At 53.3% G+C, this 17,050-nt stretch overlaps 1 protein-coding gene and 1 non-coding gene across 2 annotated transcripts; one reads left to right on the forward strand and one right to left on the reverse strand.

Annotated features, from left to right (window-relative positions):
• Positions 1–5,505: 5,505 nt before the first annotated feature.
• On the reverse strand, positions 5,506–5,579 carry TRNAN-GUU. The gene has a single exon. It is a non-coding gene; the product is annotated as a tRNA-Asn (tRNA).
• Positions 5,580–6,418: 839 nt separating this feature from the next.
• PSMB3 (proteasome 20S subunit beta 3) lies at positions 6,419–15,455 on the forward strand. Its single transcript, XM_030296097.1, has 6 exons — positions 6,419–6,535; positions 6,844–7,028; positions 8,783–8,890; positions 12,692–12,869; positions 14,333–14,427; positions 15,341–15,455. The coding sequence occupies exons 1-6, from the start codon at positions 6,533–6,535 to the stop codon at positions 15,387–15,389; spliced, it is 618 nt and encodes a 205-aa protein (XP_030151957.1). The 5' UTR covers positions 6,419–6,532; the 3' UTR covers positions 15,390–15,455.
• Positions 15,456–17,050: the final 1,595 nt, after the last annotated feature.

Below are 17,050 nucleotides of genomic sequence, written 5' to 3' on the forward strand. Positions count from 1 at the left end.
CTAACCTTTTGTGCATCCCCGGTCCACCCAGGATAAATTATAACATAAGTCTTCCAGCAACAAGGCAGTGCAGCTCCCAACCTCCACTCGGGGGCCAGAGGCTGGAGGAGTAGGTGGGCATCTGACCTGCACAAAGATGTAGCCTCTTCCTGTTCAGGCTGTCTCCATTTCCATGGCAACAGCTCCATCAACCTAGACCTCTCAGGCAAGGCCAGGGGCAGCAGAGAGCCCCCCCGCCCTCCTGCCCACCCCCAAAGACTCCAACTTGAACTCCACTCAAGCCACACAGGGTGGATACTGAGTCCCAGGTCTCACCTGGGGTCTGTTTCCGGCCTCATTCCAAAGACAGCTCTAAGGCCACAACCTCCAACTCCAAACCAGGGAGCCCCTGGGAAAACCTCCCTACCCAAAAGCTGCAACAGAGCCGGCTTTATGCTCCTTCTGCAAGTACTAACACCTTGGAACAGAGTGGAGACGGGGAGAAGAAGAGAAATGAGAGTTTCAGGAACAGATACAAACTGCGAGAGGCCCAGAGAAGGAGGCATCAGAAGACAGCCGGGAGACAACCAGGAGACAAACCCCCTACTTCCCCCCCTCTCGCACCCCAAGCAACAGGGAGCTCAGGAGAGACTGAGGCATATATACGTATGGTGGGGGTTCCTCTAAGAGACAAAGACCAGGAAGAAGCGCGGGGTAACACTTCCACGATATTTACAGGCAAATCCACCACCCCCAAGGCCTCTTCCTTCCCCACCTCAAGCCATCCGAAGCAATTCTGGGCAGATGGGGGCAGTGGGGAGGGGGAGAGGCATGCCTAGGCCCACTGTGGAGACAGGAGGGGCAGGGGTGTCTGCTGGCCAAGAGGTCCCACCCCCTCAGAGCTAGAGGAAGGAGGGCCGGGGGAGGGAGGGGGCAGCCCGCTCCTCGGTGGAAGAGGGGCCCGTCGGTCAGACCCCTCCTGCCTCCGCTGGCGATGGGAAATATCGCGATAACTCTCCCCCCTTCTCCCTTCTCCTCCCTCCTCCCGGGCTTCCCCCGGAGCCTGGGTCAGAGGATCAGGGACCTCAGTTACCGGGTGGCCGTTCCTACCTTCCCTAGAGTCAAACTTTCGGCGGAGCCCAAGGAGGGGTGTTCCGGAGAAAGAGGCTCTGCCCGGGTGGTTGGGGGGGGGGGGGGGGCGCCCAGTCCGGGGCTGGGGGGAAAGGGACCGCTGGGGGAGGTGCCCGAGAGGCCGGGGACCCGGGCATGGAGGAGCGCCCTCCCCCGGCCCCGCAGCGATCAAAAAGGCATGGTCGCTTTCCTCCCGGTCTCAAGTCCCTGCGCGTCCACGACGCCCCAGTGCCACGGAGAAGCAGAGAGCGACCCCTCCCCAGACCGAAAGGGGTAGTGGGGCAGGGCCAGAGGCCGCTCTGGCTCGTGGGGCGGGCGAGGGGGGCAGAGATCCGGCCCCGCGCGCAGCCCACAGCCCTGGTGGCTGCCTCGGACCCTCCCCCTCGCTACCTCAGGAGCAGGTCTGCGAGGGGGCTGCGGGCACAAAGAGGTGGTGGTCGAGGGAGACGCCAAATCGCTAAAAGGGGGAATCCATTTCGGCCATCTTGGAAGGGAGGAAAGGGAAAAGGGGAGAGAAAAGGGAGAAAGAAAGGCGGACGGGGCGAGCTAGGATAGGGGCTGGCGGGGTGGGGCGGGGACGCGAGAAGCAGGCCCGGTTCGGAGTCTCCCCCTCCCGCAGGGGTGTGTAAGGAGGGATGGACCGGCCCCCCAGCCCCGTTCCAGTTGCGGAGAAGGAAAGGACAGGGAGTCTGCCTCCACTTACCTGGTTTCGGGGTCCGGTGGGTCTCGGGGAGGGGGGGATGGGAGGGAGGGAGGGAAGGGGGGGGAGGGGGGCCGCAGCCGTGTCGCTCGCTCTGGCGGCGGGAGGGGAGAAACCTACGGTAATAAAGGAGTTTGTGAAGCGGCTTGGGGTGGGAGGGAGAGAGGGGAGTGGATGGGACGGAGGGGGGGAGGGGAGGGACCGGTGCTGGGGTGGTACAAATGGCTTTTTCCTCCAGACAAGAGTAGGTCCGCCCACTACTCACCCACGTGACCTCATTCCTTCAGGGTGTTTGCGGAGAGGGGAAGAGGAGAGGGGGAGAGGCTACGCGGCTGCCCCCACAAACCTGGTGCCGGGCCCCCTAAACTAGGACGCGACCCTCACTCTTCCCAAACAGACCCTGACCCTGGAGGATGTATCCTCTTCTCTGTTAACCTCTGCAATTAACCCTCCCCCCCCAAGTTGTGTGTGTGCCCCCAACCCCCTGACCCTGCGATCCCCGCCCCTAAGCTGGGGCGCCTGGAAAATGGTGAAATGAGGGGGACCGGGCTGAGATGTGGTTCGTTCTGCAGTCCTACACGGCCTGGACCAAAGGGCGCTGGGTTCCGGCGGGGGACCCGACACCTCCGGCCACGCGTCCAGGGTATTTTCATTCACTCTAAGTGACACTCCCTTAAAATTAACAACTGCAACGGTGGGAAGAGAGCGTGTCCTCCCCACCCCCCTGCCCCTCTCGGCGGGCGGGATCACTGGCTCTAAAACGCCACCGCCCGGGACCCAGCCAGGGCGCCCCGGGGAAGCGAACTGCCGGGGGACGGAGGGAGAGGCCGAGGGGGGTAGTCTGAGTGGGGGGGGGGGGTTCGGTTTGCTGGGGTGGAGGCTGGCGCCTCCCGCGTGCTCGAGCGGAGAAGAATGGAAACGTAACCTGGGCTGGGAGACCATCTGAAGACCGGGACTCACTCCCGGTCCGGGACACAATCACCCGCTCGAATGCAAGAGGCCCGACTGGACTAGAAAACCAGGCGCCGGGGCCCGAAAGCGGGCCCGCGCTTTTTTCTCCTCCCCTGCGCTGCTTCCCGCATTTTTCGCCGGGCGCTCCGAGCTCTGCGCGGTTGGTGCGCCTCCCTCGCCCCGGCGGCGGGAGGAGCCGGGCGAGCGCAAAGGCGGCTGTGCCAGTCCGCCTCCGAACCGTCGCTCCCGGCTCCGCCCAGCGCTCGGGCTCCCGTCCCCATTGGCTCCCGCTGGGAGGGGAAAACGAAGAGGGAGGCTTGGAAAGGCAGGGAGGAGCGGCTGAGGCTGGCGCCGGGAAAGCCAATCGATACTCCGTTACGGCGACGACCCGGGCCCTGCCTCATTAGGACGGTCGATTCGCTTATTCGTTATTCAAGATTTATTAGGATGGTCACCGGGTCTGTCCCTCCAGAGAGCTTGATTTCCGGCCAGAAGGGCCATTAAGCGCACTGGCGGTGGGTGGCTCGAGTTAGGAAATTAGGAGACAAATATTCCGCAAGCTTCGTAGCGCCTGCCTCCTGCTTCCTTATGCGCTCGCAGCTCAGGCCGCCCCGAGCCGGGCCCCCCTGGACTGAATGCCTCACCCTTTGGCCGGCGACAAGGAGACCTGCGGACATTGGCCGCCAAGTGACCTCAGAAGCTTCAGCCTTCAGCCCACAGCAGCCAAATGGGGCGGAGAGGAAGAGGATGGGCGGGAGAGATTTCCTCTTAGAGGGGGTGCTCGGAGAAATCGCGGGAGAAGATGTGGGGAGGGTTAGAAAGCCCGGTCACCTACTCCCTGTCCTTACGCGGGAATACCAGGAGTTTGCCGCCCCTCTTGGAAAGGGGGCTTTTGGCATGGACACACCCACTGTCCCCAGGGCAAGTGGGTCGACAGCAACCCGAATTCTGCCAGGGAAGACCTCGCGCATCCTCTACTGTCCCCCAGTTGCCTTGTGGGGAGGGGAGCGCAGCAGGGAGTGTCACTCCTTTCCTGCTAAAAGATTCCTGGGGCAAGAGAAACCTGTAGGGGCTTCCCGAAGACCTCCATCCTACACACGATCCACAGGGGCACCTAGGGCTGCTTTCCAAGTGTGTGTACCGGAGTGGGCGGTGGTGGGGGACAGGTATCAGCCAGGAGGAGGAGGGCTGGTAAATCCACACTTTGGTCCTTTCATCCCGGAGTGTTGCAGCTAGGGGGCCCATCACACCCACGCGGGTCCATCCACTCGTTCCTCAGAGAGTTATTAAGCGTCAGTCACTAGCAAACCACAATACAGAGGGATGAACACCCCACTACTCACTGAAACTTCGTTTTAAATCGTTTCCATCCTGGGCAACCAGTCCCCACCTCCCTGGCCTTTCTGACTTATCAGGAGAACTTTCTGAGAGCCAATCTTTCTCACATGTGAAGCTCTCTGGTCTCTTGACAAAGAAGCACCTGTCATGTACCAATGTGAAATACTGTACGAGGTACTGGAGACCTAAAGCTGATGAGCCAGGCTTTAGCCTGCAAGGAACTCACGGCCCAGTGGGTTTACATAGCTTGTCCCGTTAGCTTCCATGGCACTGGGTATCCCTCCAGGTTGCCCCCACCAGCCCTGTGAGCACCTGGTAAGGGTGGGTAAGCACTGGGGAAGGTTTTCACAAGAGGTGTCCTTTGGGCCCAATCTTGAGGAGAAACCAGATATCCAAGAGAACTGCCTGAGTCCTTTGCTTAGCTCTTCCTCCTGGAATGTGCCTCCGGCTGCCATTAGGTGCCAATGCTTCCCCTGCCTTCTGTGCTAGTTGTAGGACCTCACAGGGGTCTCTAGCTGACGACTTCTCATCAGAAGAATCACTGTGTCTGGCACAGACTAGAAGCCTCCAGAGGGCAGGAACCCTGGGAAATCTAATTAATTATTTCTGGCACATGCCAAGAGCTACTGTGAAATTAAGATCCCCTAGAAGATGATGACAAGGGCAGGAGAGGGTGGCTCCTCTAGGGATTTTATGACTGTCTTTGCCTCTGTGTCCTTCGCTCCTTCTCTCTCCCCAAGACAATGTCGTTTGTCAGTTTCTGCTTCTGTTTCTCCTTCTCTGCCCCACTGCTCTGTATTTCTAGAAAAAATAGTTTTGTTGTTGTTGTTTTCCTTTTTTGGAGGCTTCGCATATGAATTGCTTCTCTTTTCCCTCCATTTTCTTGGTGTCTTCCTTCCACTCACTGCACCTATTTTTCCCTGTCATCTCCCTTTTCTGTCTCTCTGTATCACAGCTCTGTTGTCTCTCACCTTTTGCTTCATCCCACAATTTCTCCCTGCCTTTGTCTCTGGCGCCACTTTCTTCCCTTCCAAACATAATATTTCGAGAGGGTAACATCGATTGAGGCAGACAATGGGAAACTGTCCCACCTCCACTGTAAATTCATTCTTAATCCTACGAAAAATGCAACCTGAAACGTATTGCACAGCGAGACAAAAACCTCTGTCTTTGCCTTTCCTGCAATCCAGCCTGGGGGCGGGGTGGGAGGTAGGCGGTGGAGGAAAGTGCTGGAGAAATAATCCCATCATTGACTGAACATCAAGGAATTTTCAATCACAATGACCCTCTGACTTGCTATAGATAAAAACATCTGCCGTTTCAAAACGGAATTTGGCATCTTAGATGTTGGGAGGATACCGCTTAGGTTTTTCTTTTAGTAGAAGGGGGGGAGAAAAAAAAAGCAGCGTCCCTGGGTGGGCTCGAACCACCAACCTTTCGGTTAACAGCCGAACGCGCTAACCGATTGCGCCACAGAGACTGCGACAACTGCCAGCGTGGCGGTGAGCCGAGTCAATGGGAGCGAGCCTATGACGGCGCAGGAATCCAGCGGAAACCCTGCAATCGGGCGAAAGCAGTCAGGCCCTGGGGAGAAAGGAAAGGGTCCCAATCAAGGAAAGGGAGGAGGAGGGACCTTTACGTCCCTCCTCTATTGGTTCTGGGAGGGGTAGTCGGGGCTTCCTCTGGATCGCTCTTAGGGGAAGATAAGAAGATGGAAAAGCCCGAAACGTCCTTTTTTTTAGGGTGACCTGAGTCTTGGGGATACGTGGGGAGGGGGGTCTCAAAAAGCATAACCACCTTTGGTCTCCAAACCTCCCCTTTGAACCTGAACCCCTGCAGCCGCAGCCCATCCGCGACGCCCTCCTTTTGCCCCTCCCCCTCGAAACATTAAATATGTACTGAATCGGCGCCTCCTAAATACCAGGCACCGTTCTAGGCCAGCGAATGTGCAGAGCCTAGCATAGTACCTGGCACATAAGAGACGGAAGGATTTCTGGAAAGAATAAGTGAAACAAGCTAGCGTAATACACCCGAGCCACACGGCGCGATCACAACACCGTGGTCCTTCAGCTGGGACCGCAGCCCCTATTCTGGGCTTCACCAGCCCACGTGCACACAGGTCCCAGCCCAGGTCCTCCGAGCCGGGAGTCCCGGTCCGCCGCGATCCCAGCTTGCACCGCGGCGCCAGGCTCTTCCGCACTCAACAGTGACTTTTCACTTTCCGCCTTCCCATTCTCGGTTTTGGCTTCTCAACCAAACTCCGGTTCTGATGACTGACAGATAGGCACAGCCAGTAGGAAATCAAAATGTCCCGGAAGGGTCGGCCTTTGGGCGAACAGGGAAAAGGCAGCAAGAGTGGTTGTGCAGTGGGGGGGGGGGCCTCAGCCGGTTGAGTGGAATTGTGGCGATTGCAGGTCCCAGTACGCCGCAGTCATGGTGAGATGGGGAGCGAGGAGAAGGGACGCGGGGTAGGGATTGAAGAACGGGGAGGGGGCACGGGAGCTTTGGGAGGCGGAGAGGGCCTGGTAGTCGTTTGAAGGGAAGCCGACCGCGGTGAGGACCAGGGGTTCGAAGGCGGCTCCCCGCAGCTGCACAGCGCTAATGTCACAGCTGGGCTGCGGGGTGTCCAGGCGCCTCCAGAGGGGAGGACGGTGCACATAGGAGCCTTCGGATCAGGGGCTGCGCCGGGGGCTCTGGCCGCATTTGGCCCGTCACGCTGAGTTCCTCCGCTCTGTCTGCCGCAGTCTATTATGTCCTATAACGGAGGGGCCGTCATGGCCATGAAGGGGAAGAACTGTGTGGCCATCGCTGCCGACAGACGCTTCGGGATCCAGGCCCAGATGGTGACCACGGACTTCCAGAAGATCTTTCCCATGGGCGATCGGCTGTACATAGGCCTGGCCGGACTGGCCACCGATGTCCAGACTGTGTAAGTGTCGGGGGTCCCCGCCCACACGCAGGCCTCTTCTTGGACTAGCCTTGCCTGGTGTCTTGAGTGGCCCAGGTATCAGTCATCTACCAAACAGCACCAGTGAATCAGAGACTTTGCCGGACGCACCGTAAGCCATAAAGAATTGTACCCTAGCCAACTTTCACCAGCATTTACTCATTTTCTCTGCACGGAGCACCTTACATGCAGGGACTCATTTAAACCGCTTAAGTACATTACCATGCTGCCGTCCCATTTTGCAGATGAAGAAACTGAAGGTCTTAGAGTTTCTTGCCCAAGGTGCAAGTTGATGAATGTCACTCAGGATCTCAATGCAGGTCTTCCTGGGGCTTGTGCTCAGTCCCTAAATAACTTCAGGTCTAGTTGGGAAAGGGATACAGAAAGATACCTGATCCAAGATGAGTGCGTATTAACTGCTAGATTCCTCATCTAGTGGATAGAAGCCCTGTGATTTAAGAGGAAGAGGAGTCTGGGAGGTGAAAGAGGTAGCTATTGTGTTGGTCCAAAAGAAGAAAAAAAAGGTATGAGGGTTATTGTCCTAATGGGATGGTAGTGATGGGAAAGGAAAGGAAGGCATTTCTGAGAGTTTAGCAGCCTTAGTGGCTGCTTGGCTATTGTGAGGCCAAAGAGTCATTCACTGAGGGTTGGCTCTGTGTCTTTTTCATCTGCTACTAGTGTCTAGATTACTACTTGGCATATAGGTGATCCAGAAATGTCTTAAAGATGATTTTTGATTTGAACGTGTTGACCGAAATCCAGAAATTCGGGCGGGCTAGTTTTAGGGGAAGGTGATGACTGATTTTGACACCAATTTTGAAGGGACGAGGCGACCTAAGGAACATCTTTCGGGCAGTTGGGAACTTGAAATCGTATCTCAGGGCTAGAGAGGCATCGGTGATCTTTTAAACCTCTGGGAACAGATTTTGGACAGAATATGTAGAGGAGAAAAATTAGCTGCCGTTCGAGAGCTGAACTGTACATTTAGTGGTGGGGGAAGACGAGAGGCCAGAGGAAAAGGATCAGGTTAGGGTTTCAAGAGGGAAGATGTCACAAGTGGCAGGCCCTCCAGGAAGCTGGTGGCCCAAAGAACAGCAGTTCCTGGACTTAGTTCTTAGAAGATCAAGAGACTAGTTCACTAATGTGGGTGGAAGTTGGTCAGAACGTTTTCTCTCGTTTCCGTCGAAGCTCCCTAAGTCTCAAGAACACGTGACTTGGAAATGCTTCCTTCTGGCATCAGGGCAACAGCTTCAAGTTGCCGTCACTGTAAAGGCCTCCATCAGCCTTCCTCTCCGCCTCTCACACCGTTTCCTTTTCTTCTGGAGGCTTTCTCACCGCCTTTGTAGGCTCGTGGGAGGTAACTGCTAATTTTGCAAGGCCTCAGTTTCCTCACCTGTAAGAGAAGCTCAGGTTGTGTCTCAGGCGCTTTGTTCTGGCGTCCTTTGACCCACTCAGCAGCTTTGCTTCTGGCATTGGTCTGCTCCTCCTCCCTGCCGGGGCCTGTCCTGGGCTCAGAGCTGTGGCACTGGAGGCCGTGTGGCCTTTGTTGGGCAAGTCTGAAACGTGGACATGAGGCCGGACTTCTGGTGAGAAAATCACCGGGAGAGGAAGAGAGGAGTCTTTGCTTGGCAAGGGCGGCGATTGTGTGTTTACCTACGTACCTCCTGCCCTCCGCAGGGTGGACACTCGGGCACCTTCAGGAGTGACGTCCTAACTCCTTTCTCCTCCTGTCACAGTGCCCAGCGCCTCAAGTTCCGGCTGAACCTGTATGAGCTGAAGGAAGGTCGGCAGATCAAGCCTTACACCCTCATGAGCATGGTGGCCAACCTCTTGTATGAGAAACGGTGAGTGGAAGTGTAGCCCGGGACTTTGTGGCCACGTGGTCATGGCTGGAGGATGATTCCTCCTCCTCCCTCTCCCATTTCTCATTTGCAGGGTGATAACCCTGTTTTATGGGTCTGTTTTCTGTGGGCCTGACGACCAACCAGGAAAGAAAGGGCTACTTCAGAAGAAGGCAGGGAATCCACACAGCAGACAAACTTGCTTCCAGGCAGCAGAATTGACCCCACCAAAGTGTGCCCTAGAGTCTCGGGACCTAGGAATTGGGTACCTGAATTTTTGTCCGTTTTCTTTGAAGACTTTGTGACGAGGAAAGCAGAGGCCTAGCTCTAGAATCCAGTGCAGAAGCTGGGATGGAAGCAAAGGAGAGCCCCACAGGGACTTTCCTTTTCTCTTTTTTTCTTTTTGTTAAATTTTTTTTACTGTTTATTTATTTTTGAGAGAGGGGCTCCTGGGTGGCTCAGTCGGTTAAGCGGCCGACTTCAGCTCAGGTCATGATCTCGCGGTCCGTGAGTTCGAGCCCCGCGTCGTGCTCTGTGCTGACGGCTCAGAGCCTGGAGCCTGTTTCAGATTCTGTGTCTCCCTCTCTCTGACCCTCCCCCGTTCATGCTCTGTCTCTCTCTGTCTCAAAAATAAATAAACGTTAAAAAAAAAAAAAAAAAGAAAACTATTTTTGAGAGAGAGAAAGACAGAGTGCGAGCAGGGGAGCGGCAGAGAGAAAGGGAGACTGAGAATCCGAAGCAGGCTCCAGGCTCTGAGCTGTCAGCACAGAGCCCGACACGGGGCTCGAACCCACAAACCGTGAGATCATGACCTGAGCCGAAGTCAGACGCTTAACCCACTGAACCACCCAGGCACCCCCCACAGGGACTTTTCCACTCATCTCTGGGCACAGCTGGGTAGCAAACTGACAAGTGGAGTTCTTTTTTTTTTTCCCCTTTATTTCTTTTTAAATCATTTAGTTTGAAATAATTTTGAACTTTATGGAAAGTCACAGAAGTACTCTTTAGCTTTCAAAACTGAGTCATTGCCATTTTCATACCTGGATCAATACTGTTGCCTTTGTTGTATTAAAAAGCTAAAAACTGTAAGAAGGGTTACCTTTTTTTAGGTGTATTTTAATATCCTCAGCTGTGAATTGTCTGCCACGTGTAACTGTGTTTATCAAAATCCCGAATTGAAAAAGGTTTAAATGATTTTTGTCTTTTTATTTAAGTAATCTCTACACCTAACGTGGGGCTCAAACTCACAACCCCCAGATCAAGAGTAGCACGCCACTCTGATTGAGGCAGCTAGGTGCTCCTTAGATGACTTTTTAGAGTGTGGTGCCTGGGTGAGCCCAGTTGTTTAAGTGTTCGACTTCGGCTCAGGTCATGATCTCACATTTTGTGGGTTCGAGCCCCGCATCGGGCTCTGTGCTGACGGCTCAGAGCCTGGAGCCTGCTTCGGATTCTGTGTCTCCCTTTCTCTCTGCCCCTCCCCCACTCATGCTCTGTCTCTCCAAAGTGAATAAATATTTTTAAAAAATTAAACTTTATTTTACAGAGAGCAGGGAGAAGGGGCAGAGGGGGAGAGGGAGACTCTTAAGCAGGCTCCACACTCAGCGCAGAGCCCAATGAAGGGCTTGATCCCATGACCCTGGGATCATGACCTGAGCCGGATTCGAGAGTTGGATGTTCAACGGATTGCACCACCCAGGTGCCCCTAAACAATTTTTTAAACTGATTGTAGATGGGGGAAATGTCTTTCACACCTGTAAAAATTACCTCACATTTAAGTATATGAATAATGGCTCATGTTTCTGTTTTTGTTTTTTAGCATGTTTATGTATTTGTTTTGAGAGAGAGAGAGAGAGTAGGGGAGGGGCAGAGAGAGAGAGAGAGAGAAAAAGAATCCCAAGTAGACTCCGTACCGTCAGCGCAGAACAAGCAAACTTTACACCCAGCACGGGGCTTGAACTCACAACCAAGGTAGTGAGTTCAAGTCCCGTGCTGGGTACAGAGATTACTTAAACTCAGTAAGTAAACTTAAAAAAGAAAAGAGTCACATGCTCTACTGACTGAGCCAGTGCCCCATCGTGTTTATTGGGAATAAAAATACGGGGGCACCTGGCTGGCTCAGGCGGTAGATCACGCGGCTCTTGATCTCAGGGTCATGAGTCTGCGTCCCATGCTGGGCGTAGAGGTAACTTAAAACAATCTTTTAACAAGAAAAAGAAAACTACAGGATTTTTGAGGCTGACCTGGTAAGTCCTAGCTTCTCCGCTAACCGGGAGCTTTCTGTACAAGCCCACCTGAAGTCAGGGATTTTCTAGCAGGATCGACTAATTCTGTGATTTGCAAACTTGAGCAGTGGACAGAACCTTTTTTTTTTTTTTTTTTTAGAATTATTTTTTACGGAGCTATAATTTAAGGTCATGCTCTTAGGTATTACTGAGAGCCAATATAAGACATGGGTAAATAAAGACAAGATGGGGCGACTGGGTGGTTCAGTCAGTTAAGTGTCCGACTCTTGATTTCGGCTCAGATCATCATCTCAGTTCGTGAGATCTAGCCCGATGTTGGTCTCTGCACTGTCAGCGGGGAGTCTGCTCGGGATTCTCTCTCTCTTTCCCTCTCTCTCTGCCCCTCCCCTGCTCGTGCTTGCTCTCTCTCTCTCTCTCTCTCTCTCTCAAAACAAATACATAAACATTTTTTAAAAATAAAGATAAGACATCTTTACTTACTATTTTTATTGAGAATAACGGCCATTAGCTTTTGCGGTTTTTTTTTTTTTTTTTTTTGGTTTAATGTTTATTTTTGAGAGAGAGAGAGACACAGTATGAGTGGGGGAGGGGCAGAGAGAGAGGGAGACACAGAACCTGAAGCAGGCTCTAGGCTCTGGGCTGGAACTCACAAACTGCAAGATCATGACCTGACCCGAAGTCGGATGCTTAACTGAGCCCCCCAGGTGTCCCAGCTTTTGAGTATTTTATAATAGATTTCTGAGATTAATTCTACTCAGAGCTCAGGGTCTAGGACAAGTGTCCGATAATCTCCTATTTCCTGTAGGCAGACAACGAAAATAACCCAGCTTCCTGAGTATCCTTCTTTGCCTTGTCTGCCAAGAGACTCAGAACAAAACTCTGTGTTCAGTCTGGGTGTCTTGTCACTGTTTTAATGATTTTTATTTTTTAGTGTGTTTCCTATAAACTGTTTCAAGTCCGTTTTCGAAAGGAGTGGAGGTATAGGTAGATACATGAATAGAGAATTGAATGGTGCTAGGACTTTGGTGAGTATAGGGAAGAGTAGAAGAACTCAGAATTCCCAGAAATAGGAAGTGGAAGAGAGGGTCAGGGGGGCGGAGGCTATGAAGGCAGGTGTCAGGGAAAAGAAGTCTTAAAGCACTGTCAGATGGCAGGAGGTGGGGAAGGGTGAATCAAAGCTGGCCCTATGGGAGGCAACTGGCTGGCTGAGTCAGTAGAGCATGTGACTCTTAGAGTCTTGAGGGGCGCCCGGGTGGCTCAGTCGGTTCAGCGACCGACTTTGGCTCGGGTCGTGATCTCACAGTTTGTGAGTTCGAGCCCCGCGTCGGGCTCTGTGCTGGCAGCTTGGAGCCTGGAGCCTGCTTCGGTTTCTGTGTCTCCCTCCCTCCTTCTCTCTCTCTCTCTCTCTCTCTCTCTCTCTCTCTGCCCCTCTCCCACTCTTGCTCTCTTGCTCTCTCAAAAATAAACAAACATTAAAAAAAAAAAAAGTCTTCTGGGTAGGTCTGAACAAGAAGGCGATTGTTCTTGAGTCCTGGTTTCTCTCTGCTCCTGGCCTGCACAGGTTTGGCCCCTACTACACAGAGCCAGTCATCGCCGGGTTGGACCCGAAGACCTTCAAGCCCTTCATCTGCTCCCTAGACCTCATCGGCTGCCCCATGGTGACTGACGACTTTGTGGTCAGCGGCACCTGCTCCGAACAAATGTATGGGATGTGCGAGTCCCTCTGGGAGCCCAACATGGTGAGTTGGTGGCTTGGAGTGGGGCCGGGCTCTGAGGTGTCCACCCCTTGGCCATCGGGGAAGAATGTGTTTATGTGGCACACGATGAAGAGAGTGACGCAGGTAGGAGAGAGCCACAGCTGCTTGGCCTCGGGACGGTGTCCAGAAACGGCCGGGCCTTGGTGCAGGCTGGCTCCAGGGAGAACAGCATCTGTCAGGAGACCCCGGTCAGATATTTGCCGCAACAGCAGATGGTTCTTTACCTTGGAGTAACTCCTTACGGGCTTTTCACACCCGTTCGTTGAACAAACATTTAACAAGGTGTAGGGTCACAGCCGAGGCGGGTCAGCGGAATGGGCTCTGGAGCCGGGTTGTCTGGGTTGGAAACCTGGATCCACCCGTCACTTAGCTATGTTCTCAGGTATGTCACTTTGTCTCTTTGTGCCTCCATTACCTCGGCTGTAGAATGGGGATAACGGCGTAGTCTACCTTAGGAGGGGCAGTGTGAGGGAAACACATGAAGACTGGAACGGTCCCTGTCGGGAAGGGTTGGCTGTCGTGCCAGCTCTGCCGGGCCCCGCTGGCCTGTCTTCAAGGGCTCACTGCAGTCTGGTGAAGCAAGACAGACCCCCAAACGCGTGTTAAAAAATGCAGTTTGCCAGGATGAGAGGAAACAAAAGGTCTGATTGGCGGAAGAAACAGCCTGTGCCAAGGTACCAGAGGGGCGAGTGTGTTCGGTGATGAGAGAGCTTGCTGTGGCTGCTCTGTGGGGGGAGATGATGGCGGAGAGCAAGAGTGGGCTGCGACTTCAAAAGGCCTTGAATGCCGTTCCAGAGTCTGAACTTTTCGCCGGTACCTGATGTCAAAGGTAGGTAGGAACCGGCACCCGCAGGTAGATGCCATAGGCTCTCGTGCTCGCCTGCAGGAGGCGCTGAGTGAGGCCTGAGCAAAGATCGTCAGGGGAGGGGCAGGGGTGCCTCTGGCGTCTAGAGCATTTGGTCATTTCAACCAGAAGTGAGGGAGGTGGAGACAATGAGGGTGTCTTGAGTTTTCTCACGAAGCCAACCCAGATGGAGGACGTAGGAGAAGGAGAAGGTTTGGGGGGCTGGGGAGTGGGTTGACGGTTGGACAGATCGAGTTTTGAGGTACCTGTGTGACACCCAGGAGGAGAGCCCATAGACAACTCCTAAAGCACGTGGAAGTCAAATAGGGATTCTCCCCATTTTACAGAAGGGGGATTGAACTTAGCGGAGGAACATGTGACTTGTCCAAGGTCACACTGCTGGTTAGTAGAGGCAGTTCAGGGCTTCGCTTTCCCTTACGTAACCTGCTTCCTTCTGAGCAGCCGAGGGGGCTTCCCACGTCCCGGGAACCGTCCCTCACTTTAGGCGTGAGGGTGGCCAGAGTTGGGGATCTTGAGCCTAGAAAAGAGAGAGTTAAAGGGTTCAACCAAGTTAGGGTCTGAGGCTTCTGCTTGTTGGCAGGATCCAGAACACCTGTTTGAAACCATCTCACAAGCCATGCTGAATGCCGTGGATCGGGATGCAGTGTCAGGCATGGGAGTCATTGTCCACGTCATGTGAGTATGAGCTGGAAAAAGTCTAGAAGCTTTGCGTACACCTGCCTCTCCCCTCCCCCACAAACACCCCATCTTCCCATCCCCCTGATCAGGAGTGAGGGAGGAAAGGTGCTTGTGGCAGGCTTGGGATAGCAGAAATCCATGCTTCTCCACGGGTGGTGGCAAGGAGCCTCTTGCGGTTCCCCTGGCCTCTGTCAGGTGAGGCTCCGTGACCCTGAGTTTCCTCCCTACTTGCTCACAGTAGGAAGTGTCCCCAAAGTCTCAGGGACCTGTGTGGGGATGAGCCACAGCAGCGCTACTGCAGACTGGTCAAGACTCTAGGTGACTCCCTCCTCTCCCAGCTCCCGCCTCTGGGTGACATTCTGAGCCACGACTGGCTGGTGCTCCGGGCGCTGGGAATGATTTTCCAGCCCCAGCCGGCTCCCTAACTGCCATCCCCTTTCCTCTCGTCTGGAGCTGTCACCAGGAACCCGAATGGATGAAGTAGATGTCCTCCCGACAGCTTTCCTCGGGCACATCCCCAAATAAGCATTTGGACCCTTTAGTTATGGGGTAGCTTGCTCAATTATCACGAAAAACAGACTGGGGCTGATAGCAGACAATTCACCCTCGGGCCCTTTTATGTTCCTTGGGATGAAACGTCCTTCCTAAATGACTGGTCCTCCGGGCCTGGGGGAGCTCCTGCCCTTCTTCGGCGGGCTGTGCAGTCAGGCCGTCCTCTTACTCTTGGTGGTTCCAGCCCTGGAGAGCTGTCACTAGTCTCCTGTCTTTCCCCCCTTCCTCATCCCAGGCTGAGGAGACAGGCTAAGGTTAGTGGAACATGAGCAAGACAGTCAAACCTAGAATTGGCTGGACAGCTCCGTTCTGCAGTCTAGAATGGCGTAGATGTTTTGTGACTTTTCTCCCTCTGCAGTGAGAAGGACAGGATTACCACCAGGACACTGAAGGCCCGCATGGACTAACCCTCTGTTCTCAGAGCCTACTTTTTTTTTTTTGTTTTTTTTAAATAAAATAGTTTTTTTCTTTCACTTCTGCTTCTTTGTCTTTGGGACTTTTACCCGAGATCTTTGATCCCCGCTAGGCACTTACAGATAGCTCCTCAGGGTGTAGCTCAGCCCTTGGGTTTTCTTCTGGACTTGCAGCCAACTCTACCGGTACACCAGCGGGGAGAACATCGACGCGTCACTTGCTGAGTGTCTGCTGTGTGGTAGGCCCGGCACAAAGTGCTTTACACATTCTAGAATTTAATCATCATGGTGACTTAAGGCAGCTGACGTAATCTTCTTTTATGGGCAGTTAGCTTGTTCAGGGTGACTTTAATAAATGGTAAAGCAAAGATGTAAACCCATATTCTATTTGACCCCAAAGCCTAGAATGCTTTGCACTCAATTCTACAGGAAAACTTTTTTTTTTTTTTTTTCCTTGAGAGAGAGAGAGAAAGTGAGCACATGAGCAGGGGAGGGGCAGAGAGAATCCCAAGAAGGCTCCGCACTGTCAGTAACAAGCCTGACCCAGGGCTCCAACACACAAACCATGAGAGCGTGACCTGAGCTGAAATCAAGAGTCAGACCCTTAACCAACTGAGCCACCCAGGCACCTCTGTAGGAAAACCCTTAAATCTTTCATAGTTTCAGGTAGAAATTTGGCTAAGTAACTACAAGTAATAGGCTTATGGATCAGTGTTTTGTTGTTTTTTATTAAAATGTTTGCTTATTTTTGGAAGAGAGAGCGAGAATACAAGCAGGGGAAAGGGAAAGAGAGAGGGAGACAGAATCCGAAGCAGGCTCCAGGCTCCGAGATGTCCACAAAGAGCCCGACATGGGGCTCGAACCCACGAACTAGGAGATCATGACCTGAGCCGAAGTCGGACGCTTAACCGACTGAGCCACCCAGGTGTCTTTTAACCTTGGGTGCACATTAGCCACAAAGATACTTTGATACCATCCTTCAAGATTCTGATTTAACTGGCTTTTAAAGGCCTGGGTGCCTGTCTTTCCAAAAAGTTCCCCAAATTATTCCAGCTTCCAACCTGTGGTGGCGGCTCCCAAACTTGAGCCTCCATCAGAGTCTCCTGGAGGACCTGTTAAAACTCTGATTCACCTGAAACCATTATTACACCTCATGTTTGGATTTAAATAGAATTAAATTAAATTAAAAAAAAAACAAAAACAACTGTTTCTGATTCAGATCTGCAGAGGGACCCGGGATTTCTGATTCCCAGGTGCTGCTGATCCTGCTCGCCCAGAACCACACCGGGAGGATCGCTAGATTTTTTTTTTTTTTTTTTTTAATTTTTTTTTTTTTCAACGTTTATTTATTTTTGGGACAGAGAGAGACAGAGCATGAACGGGGGAGGGGCAGAGAGAGAGAGGGAGACACAGAATCGGAAGCAGGCTCCAGGCTCTGAGTCATCAGCCCAGAGCCTGACGTGGGGCTCGAACTCACGGACCGCGAGATCGTGACCTGGCTGAAGTCGGACGCTTAACCGACTGCGCCACCCAGGCGCCCCTGATCGCTAGATTTTTAAGCTCAATCTAAATGGAGAACGTGAGGTACACAGAGGTCACCTGTTCAAAGTCAGCCACATAGCCAGTCGAGGGAGAGCTGGGACAGGGGTGGAAGT

This window comes from Lynx canadensis, chromosome E1 (assembly GCF_007474595.2).
Source record: "Lynx canadensis isolate LIC74 chromosome E1, mLynCan4.pri.v2, whole genome shotgun sequence".
Classification (NCBI taxonomy): domain Eukaryota; kingdom Metazoa; phylum Chordata; class Mammalia; order Carnivora; family Felidae; genus Lynx; species Lynx canadensis.